Below are 27,625 nucleotides of genomic sequence, written 5' to 3'. Positions count from 1 at the left end.
GTTCGTCAAACATTTTGCACATGAAAAATCGAAATATTGTTGTCTAATACTGTGCAAGTTATTAATACAAATAGTACCCAAGACTGGTGTGGTTTCACTATCTGATTAAGTCTATTTTGTCACTGTCTGTTAGACAAAACAAAATAGGCCTTTATAACACTGCAGAAGTTGTAACACACCAAATAAACGAGACTGTTTTGGTTTTATAACATGACAGAATATAATTCATGAAGACCAACATAAAATGCCTATTAGGCCTACTACAAGCAGGTTAGAAAATAGTTTCACATTTTGTTCATACACTCCTGTTTCTCAAGCATGAGATCAAAAAGTAGTAGCACGAGATTTTTATATAAATTTGGAATCATCATATTCTTCCCTAATTTGTGTGATGTCGCCGTTTCTTCTCCTTCCTCGTTCTAACAATCAATCTTGTCATCACTAATTCTGGATCTATTCCAGCCTTTGTCAAAACTTATTCGCCGGTTAACTTCACTAACCCTGCCAGAATCACAGGTTTAGTTATCTCTGATTATTCTCTGGTTAGGTGTTGTTATGTTCATACAAACCATTTTTTGCTCTTCTTCCAGAATAGAACTTAAACAGCTGCTAGATGGGGTCCATCCAACTGGCCCTTACTAGTGTAGCGATCTGGTCAAAAATTTTACGAAACAATTTCATTTTCCTGAATACACCGAGAAGATAACACAATCTTTCTTACCTGTTATTCCTGTTAGTCACTTATTTCAACTCTGGAAGTCTGAATCTATGGATTTCCCTAGTAAGTATAACAACGCTGATCATTCCAAAACCCAATCAAGAACATAGCAGGCAGCGATTGGCGTTCACACGTTCGGCTTTACTCCACTCAGCTTGTATAGCCTGGTCCCCTTTTGCCTACACGAAAGTTTATTTCTAGATGCGACGAGGATTCCCCCGACAGAAAATCACATACACTATGCACGCATTCAAAAATCAACTTATGATTCATTCAGAAATCAACTTACAGAGAGTGTTCAAAAACTAACAGGGATGTGTTTCAAAATCACATGAGTGATCAATAGGACAACAGGCGCTGGATGCTAGGTGCTTTGTGAAACAAGGTTTTTCCTCTTCAAGAATATGAATTTGGGACCTCTCACTCTCACTCATAGATCTGGGCCTGCTGCACATGCGTGAATCTGGCAGCGTGGGCACAACAGTAAAATTTTTCCCGGTTGCATCTAGCAGTTTGCTGCGACTGTTTATACAGCCAACAGCCACATTTCTGCAGCCAGAAGTGGGAGAAGGTACTATTCATACGCCACTCAATTGCGCATGCGTATGAGCCTGCTCGTAACTGCTAAAATGAATCTAATGTACACAGTTGTGACTGCACGCTCACTGGACGCAATTTGTTGTTATGAAGCATTGCATAGTCTTCCTAAAGCCTTTGACACAATTTGCTGCTGGCAAATGCTTGTATGAGCAATTAATGTTTCATTTTCGTTCCTCCCCTTCCCCCCTCCCCATATTCACGTTTTATTGTTGCAGTATTATTCTGCAATAGCGCGATACAGTGATATCATTTGTTAGAGTATCGATTCTTACCAGTCAAAATTGCCAAAATTTAACTAGAAATTAGCACAACGAAAAATTCATTTCTCGTTACCCCATTCCTGACCAGATGCCAAGGATGAATAACAAACAAGCTAGAAGTTTGTGCTGACAGCCTTTGTACTATCCCATATATGGGATTAGTCAAGTAGACACTTCATAATCTGTACCTTAAAAAGCAGATTTGCTGAGATGATTATACACATATGAAAGTTTTATATGCTCATTCCATTTATGAAAGTAACTGAAAAATGGAAAAGAAGATTAATTTGGGAAAAAGGGGGGAGGGGCATGGAGTAATTCACAAATGACCAAGTATCATAAAATGTAATAATTTATTTGAAGTGTGTCAGTTGTTTCGTAAAAGTCTCACCTTTTCCAAAATTAAAGAAAAACAAGGCTTCCTTAGAGCTATAGGAAACAATTTCTGTGACTTTTGTGCTCATATTCACAACAGTAACATAATCTCACAAGATATGGTATAGCTTAAATAATTATCTTCACATGCTCCTGCCAATGCATTATTATTCTTATACTTTTAATATGACAATATGCTTTTGTCAGAGCATTTCATAATACAAATTTTACCTATTGTGATACTGATTCTTGTAGTACAATAGATACAGTTTAAGCTCATTATTCTAGGACCTGTAAGTCTTGTAGTAAGTGCTGGACAGCATCATCCCTATGGTCACCAAAAATATTGTTCTGTGGATGATGCTGCCACAACAGTGTCAAAGAATGCAACAGTATATACACTTTGACATGGAAGAAATGAGCAACATTTAACATCCTAAACAAATGAAAACAATGTCTCAAATCAGGATGTCTTTCTGGAACCGATATGTTCTCAGCACATTATTTTTCTTTTCTGAAAATCAAATACTGTATTTCCAGTTAACAATATGTATAAACAACAGGAATACACAAATATCTGAACTACAAAATTTCAATAGACAACTTATCAGAAACACAACATCTTGCCACTGAACATTATGTTTTCAGGCCATTTGGCACACCGTCTTTTGTAAATACACACACATCCTTCAAACTGCAGCACGGTTGTGCAAAATGTATATTACAATAAGGACTTATTCTGTGCCACTTAAGAAATACAGGCTGCACGTCAATGAGTAACTTCATTATTAATGTGGTTTTCAGTACATTTGTAATCACAGCAGATGCAGTCTGTAATACATTGAATTATTAATGTAGGAATCTTAATTATCACATTTGCTCATTGTGAAAATTTATCAGGTCTACTTAAATATAGTTTAAACCTAATGTCACTTAATAATGCCCACAAATTACGTATTTCAGCACCATGATGTAATTCATATTATGTTAATTATTTCCAACAATCATTACACAAAAGACATCTAAATATACCTACGACACACAACATTCATATGTAATCAAAACTATGTTTTATTTCTGTGCATAAATTTCTCTCCTTTTTTGTAAATATAATTAGTATATAAATTGATCTGAGTAATGAGGTAGTGAACAGGACCTGTGGTCGACCACTGTTACAACAGATTAATAAAGAACACTGTAAGTGACGCCTCTGATTATCAATATCATTAACGTGTTATAATACATCAACATCACTGACATACAACGTTCACTGCCAACAAGAACCAAATTTGAAAACTGAGTGATGGCTCATACAAATACATGCATGGGAATACAGAATTCTTCCATTACTTAAACATTCCTCTACAGTCACAGATACTAATTATCAAAAATATTCTACTGATCACATTAGCTAGTGCTACTTCCAAGAGTCTACCCTAATAATTTTACAATCCTGCTTTATTTTCAAAACTACTTGGAATAACTTTTAATGTAACAGGTATTACGTGAGATGTGCATTATTAGAATTATGTGAGTGCATATGGTTCCAGAAAGTTATATAGATGTGCAGCATCCACAGAAAAGGCAAACTGTAGAATACAGCACCAAAAAGGAGATTGAATGAAATAGCTACAGCAGAAATCTGCACATTCCTCCCTGCTTTCACATCGTAACTTGCTACTGCTTCCTTCAGAAAATTAAGATCTCAGAACTTGCAATTATCAATTCAGGATGACTGCATTCAAAACAGTGTAAAAAAGAGAACTTTGTGTCAACTTACACTTTGCAGTTTCACATAGCAAAACAAAGAAATACTATAAAAACACACATCAACATCAAACAATTGACAAACAAAGCATAGCCAAACAGTAACATATGACAACAAAGTATTACATGCAGACAAAAAGTAACATTTTTGTTAACAAACACTTCCAATAAAATATCTACAAACACAAATCATACTTGCAAGATCACTGTGCAATTTGCTTTCAAGGCAGGTGGGTATTACTGTCCTTTTCCATATATAATGGCAGTTAAATCAGGCTTGTGTCTGATAATGAAGATTCTAAACATTTCAGCTTACGTTGTTTCACAAATCAATTATAATTGCTCCCTCTGACTTTTTAAAATTATGGTCCCAGCAAACCTTCATCGAGACCACTCCACATATTTTCTCCAACTTAAGTTACATATTTAACCCAATTCCGTCATTTTTTTTTTCAAGTGTGTGTTTTCTTCAACACACAGAAGCGATGTATTCAGTGAAACTTCCGCTTCTTGAAACCTGTTAAAAAAGTAAAAGTTATATTACGACATCGCTACAAAACAAAAAGCACAGTAGTACATTTACACTGCAGTGTCTCTTATTACATGAAATTTTATAAATATTATGTTCCTCCCCTGACAATTTCCTCATCCTTCCCATTAAACACACTGTAATGATATTTTATAAAAATGATGTTCCTCCCCTGATAATTTCCTCATCCTTCCCACTAAACACACTGTAATATTAATTGCACATACAAAACTCAATTGCAGTACGCATGGCATACTCAGAGTAAGCCAAGTTGCTCTCCAGATGGAATCAGTAACTGAAATTGGTAACAGAAGATTAATGATAAACTGTCTCCATCCAGGGCAGAAACATGTTGTTCATGGAAACCTATTTGCTTGCAGGCCTATTGTGATGAGTGTCTTTTTATTAGCGTGGACACTAAGCCTACAACTGCACCTGGGGTCAATGACTGACTGCAGTAAGGCATTTTACAGTTTTTCCAAAGGCATACGAAAGTGATTTGCATGAATCTCTCTCACAAATTTAATAGCAGACTATTTGCACTACATGAGAGGTAGTGTTTTCACTTACTAATTCAGTCTCTAATACTAATGCTTAATAGTTTATTGTAATAGAACATCCTTTTTTTACTGCAGAAGCCTGAAAGTTGTGACAGAAAATAACAACTGGAGCAATTTGATTAGCTGTGCCTATGAAACTACTACCATTTAAATAAACTATGTATCACATACGAGGCCTGTCTAAAAAGTATCCGACCTTTGGCCAGAAAAAATATTTCGAATACCTGACAGGGTTGAGACCCTAATCCCCTTCAAAGTAGACCCCTTGTGCTTGCACACACTTAGCCCACCGATCATTCCACTGCTGTAAACACCTTTGGAAGTCTTCTTTTGGAATGGTGTTCAGCTACATCATCGTGTTCTGCATTCTCTCTTCTCAAAACGGGATCCTTTCAGTGGTGTCTTCAATTTTGGAAACAACCAGAAGTCGCAAGGAGCCATGTCTGAAGAAAGGAAAGTTGGTGAACGGGTTTAATTCCATGTTTGGCCAAGAAAATTTGGATCAAGTGGGATGAATGTGCGGGGGTGGTGTCGTGATGCAGTTGCCAGCTTTTCGCCGTCCACGTGTGGTCCTTTGCGCCAAACTGCGTCACGGAGAACAACTTGATAATACTCATTTGTCACTGTTTGTACTTCCAGTGTGTATTCATGATGCACAATTCCACGGACATCACAGAAGACAGTCAGCATCACCTTGACTTTTCTCTGCACCTGCCACACTTTCTTCGGCCTTGGAGACTCGGGATGCTTCCATCGCGACAACTATCTTTTTGTTTCTGGGTTGTACCTGTACACCCACGACTCATCTCCAGTTATCACGGTGTTCAGAACCCAGGATCCATTTTGGTGGTGCTCAGAAGATCTTACGCAACAGCAAAATGGAGTCTATTTGTTCTGGTGACAACAACTTGGGCATGTATTTCGCAGCCACTTGGTGCATGTTCAAACCATCACACAAAATTGCATGTGCAGAATTACTCACTCCAACCTCTTAGGCAATCTCCCGCACAGTCAAATGACAATCTGCCATCACCAAATTTTGCACCCACTCAACAACAGCTGCACTCTGTGCAGTTTGGGGCCTGCTAGAATGCTGGTCACTCTCCGCTGATGGGCTACCATTTTTGAATAAGTTGAACCACTCCTTAATTTGTGTTACAAGCATTGCATCTTCTCCAAACACCTGCTGAATCTTACGAATTGTTTCACTTTGAGAATCACCCAGCTCTTGATAAAATTTGATGCAGTATGTTTGCTCGGCATGTTCAGTCATCTTGAGAGAATCGGTAATCAAATGAACATGTTGTGTAGCCCCTCACTCAGTGACTGGCAGGCAGCGACTGACACGCTGGAAGACAGGTACAAAATTCACACATATGCATAAAGGTCTCTTCCTTTACTGTGTACAGTGGCACCGCACTATCGTCTCTATTTTGCATGGGAAAATCAAAGATCGGATGCTTTTTAGACAGATCTCTTATAACCAAACCATTTATACAGTCTGTATCTAAAAGATATCAACTGTTTGGATCTGGAAAGGGGATAGCCTTATTTTCTTTTGGTTAATCGTGCAGACAGTAAGAACTTGTGACTATAGGGAAAATATGAGAGTCAGAAATCTGTCAAATGGCTATGGAATTTTCTCCAGCAACTAAAATGAAATGATTTCACTGTTTTCTTTGCAAAGAAAGCTACCAGTCAAATTACAATCAGGTGGACGTTATATTTAAAGTATTTTCCATTTCACAACAGAAATGTTTCATTTCTTCCATAGTTCCTAATTTAAGCTTTTTTTGGCTTATGTTATAGTGGAAAATTAATGTTTCGCTTAGTGTGCCACCCAATTTACGTAACACTCTGTCAGTAGCATTTCACAAAGTATTGAGTAGAACAAAGTTTTGCTGATTTACTACGCTTTGCTACAATTGTTTGACTGCTAAGAGCTTTTTTTTCCTACTCTGAAGGTTTTCTACATTCACTGCATTTCATGTCACAATGTACAGAAATTTCCATGACAGAGTGTCACCACAGAGGCATGTTCTAATTAATAATAATCATAGAATACCAGCAACAGAAAATTTTTTTCATTCAAACTATTGTTAGTTTAACTTATGGGCCACTACTATGTACATTTTATGTCTTGCCATTTTGTTTGGTTACAACAATTGGAAAAAGGAAGGAATATTAGAAACAAGCACATAAATATCATTAGAGATGGAACAATAGCTCTGCAGGGCAACAATAAGAAAAAATATTGGTTGTTGTGTTATTTGAGGAATCATATTGCCATCTACATGAAGTGCAGGATGGTTGAACAAGGAGTTGCACGCTATTTCCCTTAATTAAGCCCACGGACGTACCTTGTGTGATAACTGTTGTTTTAATGGTGTTCTGAGGATCTTCTTGGGATGGTAATATTGTTTCTTTTAAATACCTGTCAATCTTACAGGCCAGCTTAATTTATCACCATTTAATTTAATAAACCAGATACAGAATCTCATAGTTGAATCTGAATTGCTTCTTGCTATAAAGTCATAAGGACTATACTGAACTGACTCTTGAATGTCTATTCCAAAGTTTTCATTTATAGTTTTTCTCACTGAACAGTATTTGATAACTTTAAATATAATTGCTATTTTTGTCTCGTTAAATGCTGTAATCTTTCACTTGTAATACACATGTGTTGAGAAAAATTTGCACAATGTTAAAATTTGATGAACTCAAATTAGGAATTTGTTATGAGAGAGCTTTAATACAAACATTTGTTTGTTTATGGTTGTATTTAAAAATGTTTCAGGAAAGGGGATTGAAGAAAGGGAAGTCCAATTCTGGAAAAGAGTGAAAAGATGACAATATTAATGTGTATTCATGCATGCTGATGACTTCTTTCATTTTGGGCCACCGACACCAGATTTCATGCCTAACTAAAGCCACTTCTCATTTTGTTCTTTAGTTCCCAAGATGAAGTTAAGACAGTTCAATCCAATCTTCTGATAACACTGTATCATAAACTTAACTAACTGCTCCCCTCTTAAAAACAACACACACACACACACACACACACACACACACACACACACACACACACACAAATAAAGAGAAAAAGAGAGAGAGAGGAGGGGGAGGGGGGGGAAGAGAGGGAGTGTGGGTGGGGGAGAGGGAGTGGGGGAGAGGGAGAGGGAGGGAGAGAGGGAGGGAGGGAGGGAGGGAGGGAGGGAGGGAGGGAGAGAGAGAGAGAGAGAGAGAGAGAGAGAGGAGCTAGGATTGTATAGAACAATGGCATAAGAATTCTTGCGCACGCGCGCCCACACACACACACACACACACACACACACACACACACAGTAAATATGCTGAGTCACAAACTGGAGATTAATAGTGGAGCAAAGCGTAGTAACAATTGTGAAATGGAAAATACTTTAAATATAACGTCCACCTGATTGTAATTTGACTGGTAGTTTTCTTTGCAAAGAAAACAGTGAAATCATTTCATTTTAGTTGCTGGAGAAAATTCCATAGCCATTTGACAGATTTCTGACTCTCATATTTTCCCTATAGTCACAAGTTCTTACTGTCTGCACGATTAACCAAAAGAAAATAAGGCTATCCCCTTTCCAGATCCAAACAGTTGATATCTTTTAGATACAGACTGTATAAATGGTTTGGTTATAAGAGATCTGTCTAAAAAGCATCCGATCTTTGATTTTCCCATGCAAAATAGAGACGATAGTGCGGTGCCACTGTACACTCGTTTGTGAAGTGCACAATTTTCCTCTTTTGAACACTTAAAGTAAGTTGCCAATCTTTGACCCACTAAAATCTTGTCAAGATATGACTGAAAAATTTTTATAGCTTCCTTCAGACAGTATTTCATTACAGATAAGCTTTGCAGAATATATTACCTTCTACCTCAGAATTCACTGACTAGCCAGCCTCTATGCTAATATTTACTTGGATGGAGTAGCATTCCAGTTAATTTTCTGTGGGGTTTTCAACATAGACTTTCTGAATGATTCTCAAGAGAAAAGAATGTTACAGGACTCACTAGAAATCTTACCGTCTGGTACAGACAATGTAATTCCCAGCTAAAGTTAACACAAATAGCAGCATGATCATACTCAAACTCTTTGATTGCTCTCTAATATGGGAAAAATTAGTAATGGCCTGTCAGAAAACAAAGCACAGAAAGTAATACAGAAAGCAATCAGGTACAAAACAAAAGATGTGGAGACCTGAATTCATTTACAAATTTAGATATTTAAAGCTAATCTAAATAGTCAAATTTGGCAAGATGACCATGACACAGACAACCTGAGCAAATAAATATAATATCTTTTTTCAAATCTCTGTCAAATTCTTTGACAGCCCTTTCCCCACAAAATTTGCATGCAGATATGTTGCACTAATAAAGAACTAACTTGGATGGCTAAGGTCATTAGAACATATCTTAGATATAAAGGACAGCCAGAGCCCAGTTATTAAATTTCACAACAGACAATACTCCAAAGGACTGAAGCATATCAACAGACAGACTGAAGCATATCAACAGACATACTAAAGCAATGCATGTCACTAAAAGAATAGAAAGCTATCAGAACAAAATTAAAACAATATGGTCAAGTGTTAAAGGTATCAGGTTAGAATGCGGGTATTCTGCGTATTATACCTCTCTTGAGAATGAAACTTAGTGATCCACCAGAGTTGTGCTAAATATTTAATGATCACTTCTTGTCAATTATCAGCAAGTTAAATCAAAATTTTAGTGGTACAAATATATATACAAAACTCTCAAAATCCAACATTTCGAGACAACTATCACATGTAGATAAAGGAAACTAGCAAAGATGAAAATGAATCAATATCCACCTTTTGGTGAGTCATTCCTTTATTCCAAAATAATTCATAATTTTCAACCAAAACTTTCTGTACATCAACATCAAGTAAGATTAAAAAGATCAGAGCACCATACATTAGTTCTGTACCCAGCCACCTGTGCAATACGTCTTTCAGATGTGGTCAGTGAAACCACTTTGTGAAAAAGAGAGAAAGAGGTAATTCAGATATTCACCAGTCATTTTCTTTTGTTGATAGTGTTTACAAAAGCTTTTGGCAAAGTAATGTATGAGAGAGTTGTGGCACACCTCAGTTAACGAAATAGGATGTCAGATACAGGAATGGAGTATCCACAGAAAATGCAGTATATTCCTTTGTGTGTTAGATGTTAGTGTGGCAAAATGATACTGTGAGAACAGTAGGTATTTTCTCTAATTTAACAAAAGCATTTGAGGATGCAGACAATGGAATACTTTTGGCACAAGTTGGAACATTATGGGATTAGGATGAAAGTTCAACAGTGGTTCACTTCATACATGTACAGTAGGAAGCAGATGGTTGTCCTCCTATTTCAACCCACAGGGAAGACATACGAATATGACTGGAGTAACGTGAAGTGAGAGGGTGCTACTAGGTTCTGTTCTGGGTCCATTGCTTTTCTTGATATACATCAATGATATGCCACTAAATATAATAGATGGGGGGGAACCTCTTGGCAGATTGAAACACGTGGAAAATAATGTAAATGATGTAGCTAATATGGTAGTAGGTATCAGATGACTTTCAGAGAACAGATTGACACTTAACTGCAACAAGACATTGAACTTTTGCAGACGCGAAATTTTATTGTCCAGACCTGGTCAAACAGTCAGTGAAGTCAATCATACACACTGCTGTTCAGTGAGCAGTTGCCTTTACTCCTTAAATTATTCATACTCCATGAAGGACTTTGCATTACCACTTTTCTTGGAAGTATCACAGTGAAGATCTTGGTGCATAAATTGGTTGCTGATTCCTTCATTATAAGAATAGCTGCCACTCTATCTCGACAATGAAACATGAAGGCTTGATGCTTTGCTTAGTTTCACTCTATTACCACATATGGTGTTAATGTTATGAAACAACTCTCTGAAAAGGACAGGCAGGCTGATCTGCAATGCCAATTTGCAAACTTCACACAGCTCATTGTTCGGTGTGTTTGTATTCTTACTCTACCATCCCAAACATATATTCTCTCATAGGTTTTGTTGTTGACAGTATTGACTCACTGAGAAGAAACTGTGGTATTTATTCAGTGAATACTAGATGGATAACTGACATGAACACATATCGATCTTAAGTGCTACACAGAAAGGTGTGCACCATTTAGAAGCTTTGATTTTCAGTAGGCACAAAGGAGAACTGAAAAAAATTGGAGTGATAAATCACAAGTATTCAAATCTAAATTGAAAAGTTTTATTATGGGAGACACCCCCTATTCTATGGAGGAGTTCCTTGGAGTAGTTTAGAACTTCTCTCTGCAATTTGCTATTTACGTTATTTACTTGCCACACACACACACACACACACACACACTTTTTTCTGGATTTTATTAATTTTGTTATTAGGTGAGTAGCACTCTACTTTATTATAATACTGTTGTTATAGCTAAGGACAGATTCGTATGCATCAATGTTTCACATGCTTCTATATGTGTGAACATTAAACAATGGGAAGTACAGGATTGAATAATGACAATATTATGAAATGGATAGACTGCTATTCACCATATGGAGGAGACACTGAGTCGCAGACAGGCACAATGATGAGAGGTAGTTGAAAAACACACACACACACACACACACACACACACACACACACACACACACACACACACACTACACGTACACGAGGCTGGACTGTGGACTGCAACAGCACCTTATGGGAGAAACAATAGAAGTGTGGGGGTAAGAAGGAGACTGGGTTTGGGAGGGGGAGGGATAACAGAGTGAGGGGGAGGGGAGGGGAGGTGTAGTGGTGCTAGTGGAAGTATGCAGGGACATGATGGTAACAGGGCATGGCTGATAGGTGTAGTTGGGAGGTGAGAGGGAGGAAGGGAGGGGAAGGAGAATGGAGGAAGAACAAAGTAGAGAGAGGGGAAAAAGAATGTAGGGCGTGTTGATGGAATGGACGACTGTGTAGTGCTGGAGTGGGAACAGGGACAGGGATAGGTAGGTGAACGACAGGGACTAGTGAAGATTGAGGATAAGGAGATTACAGGAATGTAGGATATAACACAGGGAGAGTTCCCACATGTGCAATTCAGAACAACTGGTGTTGGCAGGAAGGATCCAGATTGTACAGGCCAAGAAGCAGTCATTAAAATGAAGAACATTATGTTGGGCAGCATGCTCACCAACTAGGTAGTGCAGCTGTACCTTAGCCATAATTTGTCGGTGGCCGTTCACGTTGACAGACAGCTGGTTAACCATCATGCCCACGTAGAACGAAGCACAGTGGTGTGGTTGCAGCTTAGCTTGTAGATCACATGACTGATTTTACAGGTAGCCCTGCCTTTGATGGGATAGTTGGTGGTGGTGGTGGGAGGATGTTAGGGACAGGTCTTGCGTTCAGGTCTATTGCATGTATATGAGCCATGAGGCAAGGGGTTGGAAGCAGAAGTGAAGTAGGGATGGACAAGTACATTGTGTAGATACAGTGGGTGGCATAATACAATGGTGGGAGGGGTGGGAAGGATAGTGGATCCGATATTAATCATTTAGGGGCATGATGAGAGGTAGTTGAAACACTGAATGCGATTCAGGAGCTCCAGTCCCAGGTAGTACCAAGTTCCAAGGGGAATGCTCCTCTGTGACCCAATGGTGGGTATGTGGGAGGTGGCAGGTGACGGGATACATAAGGCACAGGAGGCCAGTTTCTGTACAATGCTGGGAGGGTAATTTCGGTGAAGGCCTCAGTGAGACTCTTTGATGTATTTTGGGAGGGGCTGCTTATCACTGCAGATACAATGGCCACAGGTGGCTAGGCTGTAAGGGACTTCTTGGTACACAATAGGTGACAGCTGTCGAAATGGCGGTGTTGCTGCTGATTGATATGGATGGAGGCCATCCTTGAGTTGGTATCAACATTGAGAATGCTGGCTTGTTGAGTTGAGGAGGACCAGGTGAAGCAAATGGAGGAGGCAGTGTTGAGGTTCTGGAGATGTGGATATGGTGTCCTCATCCTCGGTCCAAAGCACAAAGATGTTATCAGTGAATCTGAACCAGGTGAGCTATTTGGGACTCTGGGGGGTCAGGAGGATTCCTCTAGATGGCTCTTGAATAGATCGGCATAGGATGGTGCAATGCTAGTGCCTATTGCTGTATCATGAGTTGGTTTGTAGGTTATGCCTTCAAAAGAGAAGCAATTGTGGGTGAGGTCATGGTGACCACGAAGGAGATTGTAAGTTTGAAGTGAGTCGGGTGTCGGGAAAAGTATATAGGATGTTAAGATTGGAGGCTCTTGTAAAGGTAGTGAATAGAGGCAATCCAAGGCAGGAATAGATGAAAAGTGGTAGTGCAAGAGTAGGGGTGTTTTGCATGCAGCTCTAGTTGCTGGAGGGCAAGAGTTTCAATGTGAGAAATAGAATGGTGGAATTTGGGACCGCATATAAACACTGTATTAGCCAATGATGTATTTCACACCAATTCTTTGTGAAGTAGTTGAGCAATAATGAAACAGCAAGCTGAACGTAATAAAAATATTCCCCTGCCAGTGATGGACCTTGGAAAGATAGCAGACAAAGAAGGAACCTGACAGTTGATTCGATTTAACCAGGGAGACAAAATAGCAGCAGCCTTAGCCCCTTGTTGCCTCACCCCAAAACTAGGCAGTATTTCTCCCTGCCATTCTAGAAAACCTAACTAGCACCTTTAAGAGTAGTAGGAGTCCCTATACTAGATCTACATTCATCACATTTTTTTCCAGAATAAATGGCCCATATATTTTGTGTCTTTCGGCCTCCAGTGCTCTGCATTGGAAGATTAAATGTAGAGTGGTTTAATCCCTTGTACTACACAGTCGGCACTCACTCAGGGAGTTCTTTCTCTATTTCCATTGGGTGCAGGTGTTTCCTGAAGTTCCCACTGCCACTCATTAGACCTACCATGACTAATCTGCCTCATGTACAAGTCCAAGATAACAGAACTTCTCTCAAAACATGGTTTTAGCATAATAAATTTGATACACTTTTCTTTTTGGGTTTTAATGCAGTATTCTATGTGCTGCCCACTGATCCAGCTATGCAGTTTAGATTTTACCATTGCTTTAGCTAAGACAGGTTTTGGTCCAACAAATGGAGTCATTGCCCCTGCCCGGTATAGCCTATCAGCTTGTCACCACTAATTTCTGCATGAACAGGACCTTGTAGCACATTTACCCTATTGCATCCCCCTAACCTCACAAGAGATTTGTCCTGCATGATCTTGGATCTCATTGCAGGAGCCAATAAGAGATTTCAGAGCTGCTTGGGGTGCCTGAAAGAATGTAGTTGCTACAGTCCTTGTAATACCTACCAGATTCTCCTCCATGCATATTTTGATAGTGAAAAATCTCTGCCTAGAATACTACAGATACCTAGAGATATTATGCTCTCCCATTGAGGCTGCACCCCATATATCCTGGCCAATACTTTCATCTGTTTTTGACCTGTCAGCTGAAAGGTATTGTGGTTCTTTCTACCACTGTTTCTTGCTTCCTATGATTTATTGAAACCTGACAGTTACAAATTATACAGTAGCAAAAAACAGTTGAGATATACATCACATACTGTGCAGTATCTATGCAGGCGATGAATGAGCCAAAACTAACTATACTGTGGTTAGACAAAAATCTACCTACAATGTAGCAGTAGCAGAAGAGTAAAATACCAACAAAGGGCTAAAAGTGCTAGCTTTTAGAAATAAAGATGGTTCCTAGCAAGAGTTGGGAATGAGTTGGAGAAAAAAAGACTGCTTAGTATTAAGTAGAAATAATGGAAGAGGTAAACGTAGCCACTCACACCGCAATGAAGATGTTTAATGGTTGATGCTCATACAAACAAAACTGACAACATTACTGAGCATTTTGACAATGTCTTCCTCCAGAGACAACTAACAAAACATCCATAAATTTGTGGGTGTCATATAAGGCTTCACTGTTCCACCTGACAACACAGTCCCAGCACTGTAGCTCAAATGGCTTGACGCCTTGCATGGAGTAGAATTAGTGAGAAGAGAAAGGGGGTGAGGAGGGGGGCAGATGGATGGAAAAAGGGTGACAGGGCTAACAGGGAGGAGCAGCAATAGAATGGAATAAGAATGTGACATTGGTGAGGTTGCCTTGATGTAAGCACAGGGTGCTGTGTGGAGGGTGTAATAGATCTGGGAGATGTGTTATTTTCTACCGGATTTGTCGATAACACATCTAATGAGGTAAGTTGTAAATGTTTTCTTATATTTTTGTCAGAATATTTTTTTGTGAATTGTAGTTTGCCGTATTTTATGCTAATTTGCTTATATGTTTGAGAGTGACAGCATACTGATTAATATTAGTAGATGTGACGAACAATATCGAAGAGACTGGTTACAAGTGGAAGCTTGTGTGTTGTGTGAAATGTCTTTGACACTGGAGTCATCTTTGACCGTAGTCAATCAGCAGTGAACTCTCGGTGTGTTGTACACTGGAACAATGTGCAGGTTGCCGTTATATTAATTTGCTAGTTAACAGGAAAAATGAATTACGTTACTACTTTTTTTTATATAAACATCAAGAAGGAACCACATTCGAAGAAATGGCATTTGAAGCACCAAAAATAAGGCAAACGCATTGAACCAGGTAATTTCTGCAGCCGACGAAACAGCATTGTGGAATCATACTTTCACTAGATGACTGTAGCCAACACAAAAAGACAAATGTCATCTTGTAAACATTTCACGGAAAAGTGAGTACTGTCACGAAATATGCTTTGCTAAATTCAAGTATATAAAAATAGTGAGCATATTTCAACTGGATAGGGAAGATAAAATAAGACAGAAATCCTGCAGAGAAGAAAGTGTGGTTGTAAACTAAAAGGATGAAGTGCAGGTGTGTTGAGAAAAACCCAGGTTTTTTAAAAAAACTGCACTGGATTAAATTGGATTTTTATGGGTTTTATTAGTATTTGCAATTTTATCATATTGACAATTAAAAAGTTCAATTCAAATTCTTATGATTAATTTATTCAAAACACTAACCCATTCTTACAACTACTTCCCTACTGGAAAAAACTGACAAACTAAAATGGCAAAATCTGGTAAATTATTAAATTTTATTGTGTTGGCAGCCAGAGGCTTTCACAGTTACTGCAATCCTTTGTTCAAGCACTTGTGAAACTGTATACTTCGTTCCAGCAATGGATCCACATAATAAAGGTAAGTTTACTTTAGTTACATTTTTTTTAATATTTTTTTATAGCAGGTAACAGAGCACTCTGGAGAAGTCTCTGCTAACATTGCTGAAATCTTGTATAATATTATAATTTATAAAGTTGCCACTCATCTTCTGCAACAACTCTCACAAGTTTGTAGTCATGGACCTTTTTTGAGCACACCATCCAATATTGCATTATGTGTCTAACTATGGATCAATTTTTAAGAAAGTCCTGACATGGAACGCTATAAGAACGTAATAAGAAAACGAAAGGAACACACACAATAATCCTATCGATATCATGCCAATATGATAGCTCCAACATTCTGAGGGAGAAGGTTAACAGCTGAAAAAGAAGAAACTGCAGAAAACTGGCTCACAGATATGCATCCTGAGTGTATTGCAAGTGTTATGTCTTTTAGGATTGCTGATTGATTTTGATACAAAAAACAAAAAAAGAAAACTGCCAACAGGATTTATTACTTTGTTGGTGAAAAGCCTCGCCCTGGAAGCACAGCATTCATTGAGAGAATCTTCTCCACCTACGGGGCTTGCTTGTTTGGTCAAAATTAAGAAATGATTTAAGAGAGCTGAGAATTAGTTAAGATCTGTAAATTTCTGCTTACTCCCAAACAGGAACAAACTGTACTTTAAAGTCATTACAATTCTACAAAAACAATTTCTGGAAGTGCAAAAGTTATTTAACTGTGTTTCTTACACTGTAAGAGAAATTAAGACAATATTAATAAAATAATTTCTCACAACAGTAAATAGTTGCCTTAAATAAATATGATGGCTCCTTGTAATTTGTGTAAGGACATAAGGCTAACTATGTAAAATTTTGTATGTTCATTAAATTTTCATAAATATAAGTCGGGTTAAATTACAACAGCCCTGGTGTGGTTGTGTGAGGGGGAGGGGGGTGTCATGGGGGGAGGGGGCAAATTGAGGTTACCAAGGGGTGGCAGGGTGGGAGTAGGGGAGGATACGACAGAAAAGTGTTTCCACTGTATGGGTCAGGAGAGGTGCGGATCGATCTTCGAATACACCAGCTGGAACTAAAGGTACAGCCTTTGCAAACGACTGAAAGTTCTGTGGAACTGAGATTTAGATAATGGTTAAGATGTTCACCAAAAACCATTATAGGAGGAGAGTTACCAAAAATAAACTACTGGTATCACAGTACAATCCTGTTTACTCTTTCATCCTGTGTGGGACAGGTACAGATCCATTACTCCCGAATTACAAGTATTTTCCTTTTTTATTCCAAGAGGAGCCCATGGTTCTGAGAGAGATCAATTTTACACTTTCATACACATCTTGTCTGCTGTTGCTCAGTGTGTGAATTTTTTTCACTAATAATACATTGTGTGGAGACATTACAGAAGGTTTTGAAGTATAGGCCACAAGAGGCATCTCAATTCCCATCTATAGAATTCAGAAAAGCTGGCATTGAAAGGTAACCGAACTATGAGGGAAACCAGATAATGTATTTTTTCCATATTTTAGACATTGGAAAATCCATGATGTAATGTAACAATATAATGAAAAGGATAGTAGCTACTCACCATAAAGTGGAGATGCTGAGCCACAGAAAGGTGCAACAAAAAGACTACCGGGCAAGTTAGCTTTTGGCCACAAGGCCTTTGTCAAAAATAAATGGCCTGGCTCCATCTGCCAGAGACTGTGGCCATGTGTGTGAGAGTTGTATTTGCTTGAGTGTGTGCATGTGTGTATGTTGTCAATTTTTGACAAAGGCCTTGTTGGCCAAAAGCTAACTTTCCAACAGTTTTTCCGTTGTGCCTTTCTGAGACTCAGCATCTCAGTTTTATGGTGAGTAGCAGCTATTCTTTTCATTATACTGTTTTTCCATATTTTTTCACATAAAACAATAGTGGTTATAGAGAAGTTAATGAACAATTAACATATGGTCCAATTAAGGAGACATAGTACACAGAATAATGCTTCCCTTGTCATTTTACACAAATGCACCATTTCCCAGTATTACTACTCACGCAATTACTTGTCAGATGCCTAACAACAACAACAACAATAGGTTTTCAGGTTTTTTGAAATAAAGTAATAGGATGCTCTGCAATCTACTTACTTTTCTTGCCTTTAGCTTTACCAATTTTTCGTTTCTTTGAAGGTCCTGGAACTCCGGAACTCCCCTCTCCGCCCTCGAGGGCACCAATGTCTCCAAATCGTGTCAGTTCATCACCCAAGCTTCCAAGAGTGAGGATTTTGCGTCGTCTATGGCGCTCTTGTTTCGTTACAGGCAAACGAGTAAAATATTTTTCTTCATACCTACAACAAAAAAAGGAAAACAGAGCATGTATTTAGAACATTACTTTGAAAACAGACTAAATCTACATACATGCTCTGTAAGCCACCATATGGTACATGGTTGAAGGTATCTTGTGCCCCTACTAGTGATTCCCTTTTCTGATCTGCTCACAAATGGAGTGAGGCAACAATGACTATCTATATGCCTTTGTACAAGCCCTAATTTATCTATCTTGTCGTTGCTGTTCATACGCATGATGTAAACTGGTGGCAGTAGAATCATTCTGCATAAGCCAGTTCACTAAACTTTCTCAATAGTGTTCCACCAAAAGATAATCATCTTTCCTCCAGGAATTCCCATTTCAATTCCTGGAGCATTTCCATGATGACAAACAATCTTAACTTTTCACCTTAATAATTTATTGCATGTACTTATTTTCAAAATTCCAAATATTTTTACCTGCAGGAAAGGAAATTATGTTCACAAGACATCTAGGTTGCATTAACAAATGCAAACAGTTGTTCTTCAGAAATCAATTCCTTTTGTTAAGAATCGCCTTAAAGCATACAGTGCATTTAAAACTAGTTGCGACATTTGAAGTTTGGGTCAGCACAGAGGATGTCATGCCATTGTGCAGGTAACGTCAATGGCGAGTTGGCTTTCCCTACAATGCCACCAGCACTTTCTATTGGTAAAGTGCCCCTGTTAACATGCCATTGATAAACATTAACATGTGGTGTCATGCAGTAGTTGCATCTATGTTCCATCATCTCTCGGTGCAGAGTGGTATTTTCTGGTGCTGAAGTGTTCTGCATTGCCAGGTGTTGTGAACAACTGTTTTGTGTTGGTGTTGCATTAATAAAAAACAGTGCATCACATATGTACACACAAGATTGGCAATAAAAGTGGATGTTAAGGAAGACATTCACTGCCTGTGAAAATAATGTTCTGCTGCAAAATATTCCTCCAAAATTGATAATAATAATGGACAAGTGCCATATCACTCTGTTGTGATGGATAAAGCTACAACAATGCAGTGGATGAAAGCAGGTATTTTGCTATGGATACAAATAAATGCTCCACTGGATGAAGTTGAACATAGCAAGTGTAAGATGAAGTTAATGGAGCTTGTAGTGGTGTACAAACGAAAAACCCACAGTACCAGGTCAACAAACTGGCAGTTGCGAGAGAACATACACTAGACTCTAACTAAGCCGGCCCTCAGTAGTCCGGCTTCTCGGTAATCTGGTGCACATCCGAAAACACATGCACAATGAATTACCGTGTGCAAAAATGTTTAGTTAAACAATGCTTTATATACTGTATTTGAAAATAGCTTTCTTTACAGTTCCGAATCATCTTGCTCCTGAGTTCAATGTTGAACGAGCAACTATTTATGACATCAACAAGAAAGAAGATGTTATTCAACAGTACTCAACACAAATGGATAGTGAGTTGGGAAAACGGAAGGTTATGCGAAAGAGTGAGAATGAAGAAGTGGACATAGCTGTTTATAGATGGTTCATACAACAAAGCAATAAAGAAATTCCAGTCAGTGGCCTGATTATAAAGAAAAAGCAGCTGCATTTAACAAACAACTTGGCGGTAGTAACTTGTTTGCAGCAAGCGAAGGTTGGCTGTCAAATTGGAAAAAAATGACACGGCATTTGGCAGCTGACAGTCACCGAGGAAAATCACTCAGCTAACGATAAAAATGCTGATGAGTTTGTAAGCAAGATATTAAAGATAACAGAGGAAGAAGATTTAACTGCCGATGCCTTGCATAATACTGATGAAACAGGACTCTTTCACAAGATGCTTCCTTCAGAAACAGCTTGTAACATTAATAGCATTTTGTAATGCAAAAGAGAGTCAAATTACCACTTATGGTGATTGGAAAATACCAACATCCACATTGTTTTCCTACCAGAGCAGTATTGTGCTAAGAAGAAAGCGTGCATGGACAGACAAATATTCTCTCCGTGGTTCCATGAAACGTTTGTACCAGCAGTGAGAAAAGAGCTGAAGAAAAACAGCTTCCACTGAAAGCTATCCTTATAATTGACATTGCTCCCAGTCATCCTTCATATGTTTCTCTAACGTCCAATGGTATACAAGCACTCTTTCTCTCACCCAGCGCGACACCCCCAATACAGCCTATGGACCAGGGAATTTTGGAAACAATTAAACATCATTATTGACATTTGCTTCTCGGCTCCTTGCTGAATGAAAGTGAAAACAACTTTATCGAGACTATGCTGAAGGCGTGCAAAGCAATTAACATATGTGATGATGTTTTCCAAGCAGCCGAAGCATGGGATAAATTAGAGAGCACTACCATAATGAAGAGCTTGAGAAAATTGTGGCCATCCATTGATGCCAAGTTAGATCCAGTAGTGAGTGACAGCGATGAGGCAGTTCACTCAATTCGGAATTATCAATTACCTTCTAGACTGGCATGTTCCACAACCTACCAAGAGAAGAAGAAATTGATGATGAAGATGTTACTAAGTGGCTGAATGAGGAAAACTGCGATATGGAACAAATTTTAACATATGAAGAAATAATCAAAAGCGTGCACGAAAGTAATGATGAAAGAGATGAAGAAGAGGATACAGGAGGAGAGAACATGAAGATCTCTCACACTGCTGGTACTGAAGCTGCCAAGGTCTTCCTGGAGTACATTATGCAACAATGATATACACGCACTACCAATGTAATGCTTGCAAAGCTGTTGCATGATAAAGCATGCCACCGTCGTGTATCATGATTGCGACAGTTAAAAGTTAGGTATAAGTTTCATTGCGAATGATATGACTGTATATTGTGCACTCAAGAACTAAATTTTCTTTAAAAATTAATGTATTTTTGTATTTAATAAAGTATATCCTCTATGTTTTAAAATTGTATCCTTCGATTTAATAAAGTACAGTACACTATATCCCCTATGTTTTCAAAATAAATAAAAAACAAAATAAATGAATGAAATAAATTTCAGACACTCAACCCATGTGACAGGAATGGCCGGATTAGCGAGAGAGTGGTGTAGTTTGATCAGGCTTCCTCTCTATCATGCTCATTTAAATCCGACAGAATACGCTCAAGTGAGCTATAAATGCAGAAAAAAGCCATATCAAGAAGATATCGAGGGGAGAGATGGATTCAAGGAGGACTATGATGAATTTTGAATAATAAGTAACTTCTCTTGTTGCTATGTGATGCTGTGCTTAATTTGCCAAAACGCAGCAGGGTTTACAAATACTCATCTCACTAACAGTCTAATGCAGTTGAAAATGTCACAGAGTCCTGAAATAGTGTTTCATGAAACTATTAACTGAGGGAAAGTCAGGTCAATAGTTTATGAGAAAGACCATACTCGTAAAAAAAAATAAACATGTAAATTCTTCATTTTTATTGTTACAAAACACACAGCAATTCTCATTTCACAGCTATCGATGGTCCTTCAAAATTGCCTTATTTCATTGAAAAAATCTGTAGATGTTTGAATATTGTGCTGCAAATTATTGTTTCACTTATTGATCATATGGCAAAATACTTTGCTGTTTGTATACAATATTTGCCAAAATCTTGTTTTGATACCGCAAAGGGTTTATGACTTTCTTTTTGGCATTTTTGCTGGCATATGCGTTTGGGACAGAGCAGTTTACATATAATTAATTTTTTTTAAGACTGGTGACAGATAGCAATCTCTCTCGAAGTTTAATGAATAATTCAGTATTTCTTATGAAGCAAAACAAGACATAACATGCACCAACACAAATCACTGCAAACTGGAGTTTCTTGCATCAGTTTATCTATTATGAAAAGGATAGATATGTGCTCAGTATGTAGTGGAGATGCTGAGTAGCAGACAGGCACAACAAAAAGACTGCTAAACAAATAAGCTTTTGGCCAAAAGACCTCCTTCTAAAGCAAAAACAACACAACACACACACAGTCTCTGGCTGCAGAGGCTGGACTGCAAGCAACTGTACTTGGGAGAAGCAATCTTATTTTGGGGGTGTGGGGTGGGGAGTGAGGAGGCGGCTGGGGTGGGGATGGAAAGGGATAGCAGTTAGGAGTGGGGGACAGTAAAGTGCTGCCTGCGGAAGCACACAGGCGTTTAGGTATGTTTGCAGGTGGGGATATTCAACTCCCAAATAACTGTTAAAATTCTTGGTGAAACCTTTAGCTATAATTTATTTTACACAATTCGCTACTAGTTTTGGCCAATGACCATTATCATGCTTAGTTGGCATAAATGGCCGGAAAGTTATACCCTAATTTGAACGAAAATACAGTGAAACCCCACTTTTCCACTTTTCAAAGGACATCAAAAAATGGTGTAAAACACGGAAAAATATGAAATGTGGCAAATAATGTTTTAAGCTGTAAAAGTCTCGTACGGGATACCCCTGGTACTTTATGTATACATAACAGACATCAGGGACTTGTTTATTATCTACACAAGTAGCCATTAAAATTGCAAACCACGAAGATGACGTGCTACAGACATGAAATTTAACCAACAAGCAGAAGATGCTGTGATATGCAAATGATTAGCTTTTCAGAGCATTCACACAAGGTTGGTGCCGGTGGCAGCACCTACAACGTGCTGACATGAGGAAAGTTCCCAACTGATTTCTCATACACAAACAGCAGTTGAGCAGCGCAGCCTGGTGAAACGTTATTGTGATGCCTTGTGTAAGGAGGAGAAATGCGTACCATCACGTTTCTGACTTTGATAAAGGTTGGATTGTAGCCTATTGATATTGCGGTTTATCGTATCGTGACATTGCTGCTCGCGTTGTCGAGATCCAATGACTGTTAGCAGAATATGGAGTTGGTGGGTTCAGGAGGGTAATACGGAACGCCATGCTGGATCCCAATGGCCTTGTCTCACTAGCAGTCGAGATGACAGGCATCTTATCTGCATGGCTGTAACGGATCGTGCAACCACGTCTCGATCCCTGAATCAAGAGATGGGGACGTTTGCAAACATCTGCACGAACAGTTCAATGACGTTTGCAGCAGCATGGACTATCACCTCTGAGACCATGGCTGTGGTTACCCTTGGCGCTGCATCACAGACAGGAGTGCCTGTGATGGCGTATTCAATGACGAACCTGGGTGCACGAATGGAAAAACGTCGTTTTTTCAGATGAATCCAGGTTCTGTTTACAGCATCATGATGGTCGCATCCGTGTTTGGCGACATCGCAGTGAATGCACATTGGAAGCATGTATTTGTCATAACCATACTGGCGTATCACCCGGTGTGATGGTATGGGCTGCCATTGGTTACACTTCTCGGTCACTTTGACGGCACTTTGAACCCTGGACGTTACATTTCAGACATGTTACGACCCGTGGCTCTACCCTTCATTCATTCCTGCGAAACCCAACATTTCAGCAGGATAATGCACGACCACATGTTGCAGGTCCTGTACGGGCCTTTCTGGGCACAGAAAATATTCAACTGCTGCCCTGGCCAGCACATTCTCCAGATCTCTCACCAACTGAAAATGAGCAACTGGCTTGTCACAATACGCCAGTCACTACTCTTGATGAACTGTGGTGTCGTGTTGAAGCTGCATGGGCAGCTGTACCTGTACATGCCATCCAAGCTCTGTTTGACTCAATGCCCAGGTGTATCAAGGCCATTATTATGGCCAGAGATGGTTGTTCTGGGTACTGTTTTCTCAGGATCTATGCACCCAAATTGCGTTAAAATGTAATCACATGTCAGTTCTAGTATAATATATTTGTCCAATGAATACCCGTTTATCTTCTGCATTTCTCTTCTTGGTGTAGCAATTTTAATGGCCAGTAGTGAAATAAAAACTGTCAATGTAACTGGAACTGATAACTGTCTGGGAAGTAGGAATGTTTGACTCAATTTCGTACGTCATAATCAACGTTTTTGAAAGCCTGAAGCTGTCATTCATTATTTAAATGAAATACAGCACTAGTTAGGTATTTTTTCATGCTTTTTCTCATTGTCAACTGCAAATATGTGCATAGTCTTTTGTGTGGGGTTTGAATATGTGTGAGTCTGTGTCTCTTGCACTGTAGTCATCTTTTTGAGGTTATCAGTTACTGTGCCTCATCAGTTAGGCAGAAAACCACACTCACATGCAAACTATCACTCACATTGTTTGTTTGTGTAACATCACAAAAAATACGTATGTAAATAGTGCACTTGACAATGAGAATAAATTCTCGAAACACGTTTTGCTCAGCATGAATTAAATATGTAACCAGCGCTGTGTCTACACTAAAAACTTTGAGCAACTCAAAGTGAATGACTGTGTCAACTAAAGCTCCAAGTGGCCATACACCGACACATGCTAAATATGGTTCGACAAAGGTGTCACGACGATCACAACAATCACTAAACTGGGTTTGCGCAGTAGAGGCAGTTTGGAAATGGTTGTGATTGGTCATGATACCTTCATTCAAATGAACCTAGTTACTCTCATCAGCTACCATGCTAAATAGAGCTTGGCAGTGGCGGGACATACGACACAACTTGTTCCAACTTTAACACGTTTACTGGTTCAAATCCGCTGAGCCGCTGAGTAGGGTGCCCTGGTGTCAAGAAACTTAATTGCGTAATACATGTAAACACTACTGTTAACAGCAAGAAAATGTTAATTCCGGGAACATAAAAGTGAGGTTATACTGTAATTTGCTCTTTTAAGCCCACCATAGTACGTAAAAAAATTCTTACAATGATAACTGTGTATGATAATTTTTGCCAAGGCACAAAACCACATGCCACCTAGGCTTGATAAATTGTCATTGACCAAAACTAGTGGTGAACTGTGCAAAATAGATACTAGGAGCATACAGGAATGTGGTGGGGACAGGGTAGGGCAGTTGGTGTAGTTGGGAGGTTAGACGGGAGGGCGGATAAGGCTTGGGAGATCTGTTACTGTACAAGCTTGGGAGCGTAACTGTGGTCTATGAAGGCATTTGTGACACCCTTCGGTTTATCTGTCCCTTTCCAAGGCTCCACCACCTCCCAAAGTTCCAATGTCCAGCAACAAAGGACCATTCCGCTTGTGTCTCAGTACCATCCAGGACTGGAGCGACTGAATCACATTCTCCACCAGGGTTCATCTACCTCTCAGTGTGCCCTGAAATGAGGAATATCCCACTCACTTTTCTTCCCACAGTGGTAGTCTGCCAACCACCGAACCTTTACAGTAACCTCGTCCATCCCTACTCCACCCATTACCTCGTGGCTAATGTCCCTGCTGTCCCTCCCCCTCCTCCTCACTCCCACCAAGCAAGCTGCTTCTCTCATCATGCACAGTTGCTCACAGTATGGCCTTGTGACTCTATCCTTTTCATAATATTGTCATTATTCCAAGTCGGATTTTCCATTGTTTGATTATGTCATAATTACATCTTCCATTCCAGTCTACATGTTTGTTTTTCTGTCTGTCCTAATAATTCCAAATAGGTGTGCTCAGTGGGCAACCCTCAGTTTTTGAATGTTCTTTACATTTAAAGTTCATGAATTTCTGTCTTAAGTAGTTATTGACAATACACACGATTGTAAGCTTTCGTTTTCAGTCATTGGAATTTCGCTTCTGAAAACCCTATTTAATTTCACACACAAGCAATCTAAGCCATTTTTCTCGTAAGTTCTTTTGCTGTCCATTCAATCGCTGTGTTCAACTGCCTTACATACAAGAACCCATAAACTGTGCCTATGGCTTCACTGTTAATACACGTAATTTTTCTTTTTTTTTTTTTGTTAAGCCGGTTATTATTATATATTAAAGTGATGAAAGTCATGGGATACTTATATCTATATACACGGATGACATTAGTATTGTGTACAACAAGTATAAAAGAGTAGTCCATTGGTGGAGCTGTCATTTTTACTCAGGTGATTTACACGAAGCAGTGTCGAATATGATGAAGGCCGCAAGACAGGAATTAACACACACTGAATGCGGGATGGTAGCTGGAGCTAAATACATGGGACATTTTCATTGCAGATATCTTTATGGAATTTGAGATCCACAGTGTCAAGAGTGTGCTGAGAGTAACAAATTTCAGGCATTACCTCTCACCATGGACAATGCTGTGGCTGATGGCCTGCACTTGACCAAGAACAACAGCATTTGCGTAGAGTTGTTAGCGCTAACAGACAAACAACACCGAATGAAATAACCACAGACATCAATGCGGGCTGTACAACAAACATATAAGTTAGCACAGTGCAGCAAAATTTGGTGTCAATGGACTACAACAGCAGAAGACTGACGCAAGTATCTTTGCTAACAGCACATCGCCTGCAATGCCTCTCCTCAGCTCCTCTCACTATGTCAGTTGTACCCCAGTCTAGAAAGCCATGGCCTGGTAAGATGAATCCCAATTTCAGTTGGTAACAGCTGATAATAGGGTTCGTGTGTGGCGCAGATGCCAAGAAACCATGGATGCAAGTTGTCGATAAGGCACTTTGCAAGCTGGTGATGTCTCCATAATGGCATGAGCTGTGTTTATATGGAATGGACTGGGTCGTCTGGGAAAGAGTGCTTGGAAACAATTTGCAGCCATTCACGGACTTTATGTTCCCAGAGAATGATGGAATTTTTTGGCTGACAATGCGCCATGTCACCATGCTACAATTGTTTGTGACTGGTTTGAAGAACATTCTGGGCAATTCAAGCGAATTATCTGGCCACACAGACTGCCTATTTATGGGACAACATTTTGAGGTCAGTTCGTGCATAAAATATTGCACTGGCAACACTTTTGCAATTATGGACAGCTCCATATTTCTAAAGGGGACTTGTTGAGTCTATGCCCCATCGAGCTACTGCGCTACGTTGGGCAAAAGGAGGTCTGACATCATATTAGGAGGTATGGTGGTGGTGGTTAGTGTTTAACGTCCCGTCGACAACGAGGTCATTAGAGACGGAGCACAGGCTCGGGTTAGGGAAGGATTGGGAAGGAAATCGGCCATTCCCTTTCAAAGGAACCGTCATGGCATTTGCCTGAAACGATTTAAGGAAATCACGGAAAACCTGAATCAGGATGGCTGGAGACGGGATTGAACCGTCGTCCTCCCGAATGCGAGTCCAGTGTGCTAACCACTGTGCCACCTCGCTCGGTATATTAGGAGGTATCCCATGGCTTTTGTCACCTGATTGTATTCTTAATCTACAAGATTTTTCGGGTTTACTTTCAAGCTTGTTCTATTAAGTTCCTCTTTTCAATGCTGAAATTCATCTGCACAAGATGTGGACAG

General features: G+C 39.2%; 1 protein-coding gene across 1 annotated transcript in view; it reads right to left on the bottom strand.

Annotated features, from left to right (window-relative positions):
• Positions 1-1,912: 1,912 nt before the first annotated feature.
• The window catches only part of LOC126272452 (neuroguidin-A), a 56,219-nt gene continuing 30,506 nt past the window's right edge, over positions 1,913-27,625 (bottom strand). Inside the window, exons 7-8 of the mRNA XM_049975329.1 lie at positions 18,176-18,375; positions 1,913-4,237 (exon numbers count right to left, since the gene is read on the bottom strand). Coding sequence (XP_049831286.1) covers positions 4,212-4,237; positions 18,176-18,375 — 226 coding nt within the window. The 3' untranslated portion in view covers positions 1,913-4,211. The remainder of the gene's footprint in view (positions 4,238-18,175; positions 18,376-27,625) is intronic.

This window comes from Schistocerca gregaria, chromosome 5, assembly GCF_023897955.1.
Source record: "Schistocerca gregaria isolate iqSchGreg1 chromosome 5, iqSchGreg1.2, whole genome shotgun sequence".
In the NCBI taxonomy this organism is placed as follows: Eukaryota; Metazoa; Arthropoda; class Insecta; order Orthoptera; family Acrididae; genus Schistocerca; species Schistocerca gregaria.
Note: the sequence above shows the minus strand (reverse complement) of the source record. Positions and strands in the feature narration are given on the sequence as shown.